At 43.4% G+C, this 6,593-nt stretch overlaps 1 protein-coding gene across 1 annotated transcript in view; it reads left to right on the top strand.

Moving 5' to 3' along the window:
- The first annotated feature begins 1,036 nt into the window (after positions 1-1,036).
- The window catches only part of Serbp1 (SERPINE1 mRNA binding protein 1), a 15,143-nt gene continuing 9,586 nt past the window's right edge, over positions 1,037-6,593 (top strand). The window contains exons 1-5 of the mRNA XM_013351286.2: positions 1,037-1,458; positions 4,803-4,953; positions 5,499-5,639; positions 5,767-5,838; positions 6,499-6,591. Of these exons, the coding sequence (XP_013206740.1) occupies positions 1,146-1,458; positions 4,803-4,953; positions 5,499-5,639; positions 5,767-5,838; positions 6,499-6,591 (770 nt within the window). The 5' untranslated portion in view covers positions 1,037-1,145. The remainder of the gene's footprint in view (positions 1,459-4,802; positions 4,954-5,498; positions 5,640-5,766; positions 5,839-6,498; positions 6,592-6,593) is intronic.

Here is a 6,593-nt window from a genome sequence, read left to right as displayed (position 1 = left end):
ACATAATACTCTGTAGTTTACAATAATTCTACTTGTGCACATCTTTTGAGCGGGTGGGGGGACGCGAAGGGGTCTTCAAGAAAGGGTTTCGCTGTGTGAACCACAGTGCTTTCCTGAACTTGCTCTGTAGGCCAGACTGACCTCGAACTCAGATTTGCACACCTCCGCCTCGAGAGCGCTGGGATTAAAGGCGCGCCACCAGCTCCCGGCTCTTGAGCACATTTTACTAACAGCACTATCTCTTAAGTCTTGGATAGCCAGATACTGACAGATCAGTTAATCAGACTGAATCTAGAAAGCGTTTCCAAACACCGCCTTTGGAGGCTTGCCGGGCGTCCAGTGCTGCAGTCGGGCGTTAACAGCTCTTAAGCATGGTCGCAATGAACGGAAAAGGCGCGCAACCTAGATAGTTCAACTCGTCTTTTTGATTAGTTCTGCCACCGGTGAGGGCAAGCCCGGAATCCCGTTGTACATTAAACCGAACTGCCTCGATTCGCTACGAAGGGTGGAGGATAGCTCCAGAAACTTAACCGCTAGGGATGTTCAGTCGAGCGGCCGCAAACTGCAACCTACGGGTGGTTAGTGTGGCACCTCACCCCCCTCCCCGCCGGAAGTTTTTGAGGCTCCAGTTACTAGGTCTGGGAGTCACCTTGACCCTCTCAGAAAGGTGGAGAAAGTCCTCGGCAGGAGACGGAGTGGGTGAAACCAAAGACAGAGAACACTTTCGTGAGCAGAAGGCGCCCTCACGTTTCCCTGTTCTCAGGGGTCGCTAAAGACCGAGAGTTTTAGGGTGACAAGAGCAGGTGGCAGAACTCCGCCCAGCACACGCTCCTCCACCTTCAGCGAGCACGCTTCACTCTCTCCCTGAGATCCCGCCTCTCAGGCGCGCGCGAAGAGTTGCTGCGCGGTGCACGCTGGGAGTCGTGGTCCAGCAGTGGATTGTCGCCTCAGGATGCTAGGCTGTGGCCTACTTGCCCCATGGTGCTGTGCGGCGCAGGCCGCTCCCGGATGTATGCCTGTCGCCGGAAGAGAAGGCGGCCCCCCTCTCTCGGCCCGGCCATCTTGTGGGAAGAGCTGAAGCAGGCGCTTTTGGCTCGGCGCGGTCCGCTGCAATCCGTGGAGGAACGCGCCGCCGAGCCACCATCATGCCTGGGCACCTACAGGAAGGCTTCGGCTGCGTGGTCACCAACCGATTCGACCAGCTATTTGACGACGAATCGGACCCTTTCGAGGTGCTGAAGGCAGCAGAGAACAAGAAAAAAGAAGCCGGCGGGGGCGGCGTTGGGGGCCCCGGGGCCAAGAGCGCAGCTCAGGCCGCGGCCCAGACCAACTCTAACGCGGCGGGCAAACAGTTGCGGAAAGAGTCCCAGAAAGACCGCAAGAACCCGCTGCCCGCCATCGTCGGCGTGGCCGACAAAAAGGAGGAGACGCAGCCGCCGGTGGCGCTTAAGAAAGAAGGTAAAGCCGGGCGAGGCACCCGGTGGGGGAGCGCCGGGCTGGCGGGCGGGACGGGGGCGTGCGCCGCCGCGGCGTGTGCACTGGAGGGGACCGCGGAGCCCACGCCGCCCGCGGCCGCGGCGGGAGTCTTCCCGCCTCGGGCCGACTGAGCGTGCTCCGGGAAGGCGGCCCGGGCGTTCCCGCCGATTCGGCCCGGGCGCTCGCCGCCTGCCTCTGCCGGGCACGTTTCCTGCTCCGCGTGCCCCTGGGTGCCGCTGCCCGCTCTGGGCTCCTGCCCAGCCATCTTGTCCCACAATGGCGCGGACCCTCGTGGACGGGCCGGGGCCCGTCGTCTCTCAGTTTGGGGCAGTGTTCGAGTGGAGTGATTGGGTCGCACGTGTGCTTTTGGTTGCACCCTGGCGCTCGCGTGCCAAACTTAGTGTGACTTGCTGGCGTGAATGGAACTGGTGGAAAGGAGAGGAGTTTGGCCCCACGCGTTTTAGAGGGAGTTTTGAAGGAAGACCGGTCGCTAGCAGAACCGTTCTCGTGTAGCGATCCCTTCTTCCAACTCCCTTGAGCCCCCTGGTCCTAGGGCTTTTCCGAGCGCCCAGCCTGTCACGTCCCGGCAGCAGAGCTCTTTGGAGTCTGCAGCTTTACCTCCGCACGTGCTTGAAGCGTGGTCAGGTCTTCTTTGGCGGTTAATAGACTCTTGCAGGGCGCTGAAAGTTTTGTAGTGGTTTTGATTTTAGTATTCTTACCCAATACTGGCTCATTTTGGGTGAAAAGGCAAAGCAATTAAGAGTCAAGAAAAAGTACAAAATCAGTAGCAGGTAGGTATACAATTTAAGCTGTGAATCTTTGAAGTTGCCATTATGTGGCAACGTTGCCCCTTACTGCCACGTGCTCATGAAGGGAATTGTTTAGGTTTTGAATTACGGTATCTTTTTGGGCAGGGGTCTTTTTTTTAATGCGTGGAGTAAACATCCAGTACCTAGTTGATTGAATCAAAGACGACTTGTGCTTAAAAAATGATAGATTTGGAAAGGCAGCATAGCTGGAGTGTTAGAACATCACGTGGGGAAAGTACTCAGCCGGTTAAGCTTCTGACATCACACAATTTAAGGTATTTAATTCTTGTGTTAAGGAACACTGGCTGGTGTATTTTAAACTGTTTACCTCCTTGAAACACACCAGGTTGATGTGCTCACTCATTAAAATGTTCAGCGCATTAATCTTAATTTAAATTACTCAGTTTTCACCACGAATCCAATATATGATCTTACCTGGAAACTAAGATAGTAAGTCATACGTTTAGGGGAATTTGTATTTATTGCCAGGATAGTTTGTCATTACTTAAGTCCTTCGGAAAACTTCCACCTTTTTTCCTTAGTATTTCAGAAGGGTTTTTTTTGGGGGGGGGGTGATATTGGAGGTAGAACTCAACACCTTGCCCACGCTGGGGGAAAAGCTGTGCTTCCTTGGTCCTCAACTCTTAGATCACCCTAAAGCTAGAGTTACTTGAAACAAAGTTACATATAAGGGGAAACTTCGAGTAAGAATGTCAGTTCTGTGTATTGAATGGTAGTTGGTACTTCTAAGAAAGAAAGAATTGTTAATCCATGGTTTGTCCCGGGTCTCAGTTGGAATGTTATGGTTTCCTTACATAAATTTTTTAGTTTTTGTCTATCTGAAGAACTTTAGAGTTAAGTGTAGATCAGGTTTTTGGATTAAAAAAAAATTGTACCACAGTTAACACTTAAGGTGTGTGTGTGTGTGTGTGTGTGTGTGTGTGTGTGTATATATATATATACATATATATATATATATATGGTAAGTATATCAAAAGAAGCTTGCATGCCTTAAAAATGTCATTAGATGAATTTACTTTTTGTGGTGATATTGGTAGAATCCAGCGTTTTGCACACTAGGCTAAAGTAGCTCTCAATGAGCAACACTTCCATAATGAGTTTAATAAGTTTTTCTGATTATGAGGCCTCATTGAATATTGGGTGGGGAACCAAGCCATTGTTCCTTGGGTGTGTTTAGCTTGGTTATCATTACAAGGACTGAGTTCCATAGCTCCACCCTAACACACTGTACCTCTGATGAAATTTATGTAAATGTCTTGGTATAAGGTCCACATTTAGGGCTTGTCATAAGAATTTACAGAGCTTTAAATATTAACTGCACGACTAGTTAGATATCTGAACAAATTGGTATATCCTGATGGTGTTCCATTTTCTTTAAGTCACATAACTTAATATTTTACAAAAACTTTTTTTTAGACTGTCAAAACCTATGGTTTGGTAATTATGGTTTGAGCATACCTGAAATGGTAGGCATATATTTAACCATCAACTTGTTCTTAAGACTATCAATAATTCAATTCATATTGGTTCTTTTTGTTAGTCTCCTATGTTATCAGAAAAAAATGGAGGCAGAAAAATTAGTTATGCCTTCCTAAATGTCACTTAGTACCATAAGATCATTTTCTTTTTTTGCAGGTGGGTACTGTGACTGAACTCAGGGCTTTGCATGTTACTAACATTCTGGACAGTCGCACCCTTCAAATTGCTAAATGAGGACCTTTGTGTGATTTGTGAAGATGCTTTGAAAACAGATACTTGAAAGAGCAGACCTAGAAAAATGCTTCCTGTCCATAGAAATTATGAAGTATTTCCTACTGGTTACGTAATAGTGTTAATGTTAGCCTTGGAAATATGTATAGAGATTTGTATATACATACTTGGACTTTGACTGTTAATGAGGAAAGCGATAGTTTTTCAGGTTAAATAGCTGTTTGCTTGTTTGGGGTGGAGTTGGGGCTTGGCCTCTGTGATTCAGATTGGCCTTGAACTTGCAAACCTGCCTTGTCCCAGTCTTTCCTAGTGTTAAAATATTGTAGGCACCACATCCACCACAAATAGCTATTTTAGAGGTTTTTTTTTTTCTGACTCAAGAGTTCTTTATTGCCCCCCCTTCAGATTATATAGAAAAATAATAGAGTGAATTTCCCTGTTTTCTAGGGGGCATATTTAGTGCTTGGTTATTTATGAATGAATACTGGTATTAGCTTTGACTTCTCTAAAGCCAAAAATATTTGTAAGTTTAAAATTTGACTGAAATATTTGTAAGTTTAAAATTTTGTCATGGGAGACTTTTGACTTTTTGGAAAGTAAGGTGTGATGGTGCCCAGTGATTTCCAAGTCAGTTATGGCATGTAGATAAAGCTTGAGATGTGTACTGTTGGATGAGAATGTCTGAAACAGTTTGTTATACGTGGCTGATGCTCATCAGCCTTAATAGTCTAGGCTAAACTTTTGTATTGTAAAAATGACTTGCTTATGCTGGTTATTTGTCATAAGGAATAAGGCGAGTTGGAAGAAGACCTGATCAACAACTTCAGGGTGAAGGGAAAATAATTGATAGGAGACCAGAAAGGCGACCACCTCGGGAAAGAAGATTTGAAAAACCCCTTGAAGAAAGGGGTGAAGGAGGTGAATTTTCAGTTGATAGGTAAGCCTTAAACAAGTTTTTCTTGCTTTGTCCCCTTATAGTTATATCTTAATGTAAAGCTGTAAATTGGGCATAATTGCCAGGTAGTAGTTGGGGTGTTTGCTTAGGTATATTTCAGAGAAATGAGAATGTGTTTTTGCATTTACATTTATGGATATGTTTTAAGTTAGAGCTCTTAGTAGTAAATATTTTAATTGAATCAGTGGCCAATTTATTTTCTGTCCTCTGTTTAGATACTGAGTTTAAAAGGACAGTGCTATTGTCTGTCACTTATGCAGGCTAGATAAGATTATTGGTAAATACAAGTATGATTGATGCAGTGAGTCAGTAAGCCAAAAAGTGTGTACTAGCCGCAATGCTTTAAAAATAGCAAGTTTGTAATTCTTCCCTTATATGACTAGAAATAAACTTTGAATTTTCTACACCATGCATTTAGTTGTTGGGTTATGAACTATTAAGCATATTCTATTTTTTTTGAGTATTGGAGTGGATTTTTTTCTGTTTCTGGAAACATCAGAGATAAAATTTTTAAATTTATTTTGTAGACCGATTATTGAAAGGCCTATTCGAGGCCGAGGTGGTCTTGGAAGGGGTCGAGGAGGCCGAGGACGTGGAATGGGCCGAGGCGATGGATTTGATTCTCGTGGCAAACGTGAATTTGATAGGCATAGTGGAAGTGATAGATCGTAAGTTTTACTGATTGCTGTATGCTTTAGATTTAAATGTGCTTGTTTAATAAAAACAAAATTTGAATTTCTAGAACTAAAGAGTATAATGTTAACTCAGTTTTGTTAGTTCTTTTTCGCATTACAGTGGCCTGAAGCATGAGGACAAGCGTGGAGGTAGCGGATCTCACAACTGGGGAACTGTCAAAGATGAATTAACGTTGGTATTCTGATTTTTTTTAAGTTAAATAATTATATTTAAATAATAAACCAAAATTCTAACTCTTATTTTAATTTATTAGTTAAATTAAATAATAAAAAAAACTTAGAGGCTTATTAATATTTAAGCTTTGTTCCTGAGATCATTGAAGTTCTATCTATCTCAAAGCTATAACCTTATAATGTCCTATGGGATGTTTATTTTTAAGTAAAAATAATTAAGCATATCAATAACTTTATTTTTGTCATGGATATATGTAGCATTTTCTGAAGCCCTGTGATGAAAATGTTGGGGATATTGTGATATTATGACTTTAATAGTTTGAACTCCAGCTATTGTAGTTTTCTCCTTACAAAATTTGATAAGCCTTCCACCTTTTTTGTTTTTGGATTTTTTTGAGATAGGTCTTATATAGTCCAGGCTAGCCCTGAACTTGTTGCGTAATTACAGGTGTCTATTTTTGTGTTTGACAAATAAAGCCTTTTAAGAATGTGTGAACTTTAATAATTTGTTTTCTTAGAGGTCTACTAGAGAGTAAAATGGATTGAAAATAAAACTAGTAGAAATACATAAAGGATATAAGAGTTTTACTTTGCTATGAAGGACTTTTGGCTACATGTAAATGGACCTAGATGCCTTTCTTTTTCTTTCTTTCCTTAGAGAGTCTCCCAAATACATTCAGAAACAAATATCTTATAATTGCAGTGATTTGGAGCAATCAAATGTGACTGAGGAAACACCTGAAGGTGAAGAGC

Source organism: Microtus ochrogaster, linkage group LG3 (assembly GCF_000317375.1).
Source record: "Microtus ochrogaster isolate Prairie Vole_2 linkage group LG3, MicOch1.0, whole genome shotgun sequence".
NCBI lineage: Eukaryota > Metazoa > Chordata > Mammalia > Rodentia > Cricetidae > Microtus > Microtus ochrogaster.
This window is presented reverse-complemented; position numbering and strand designations above follow the sequence as displayed.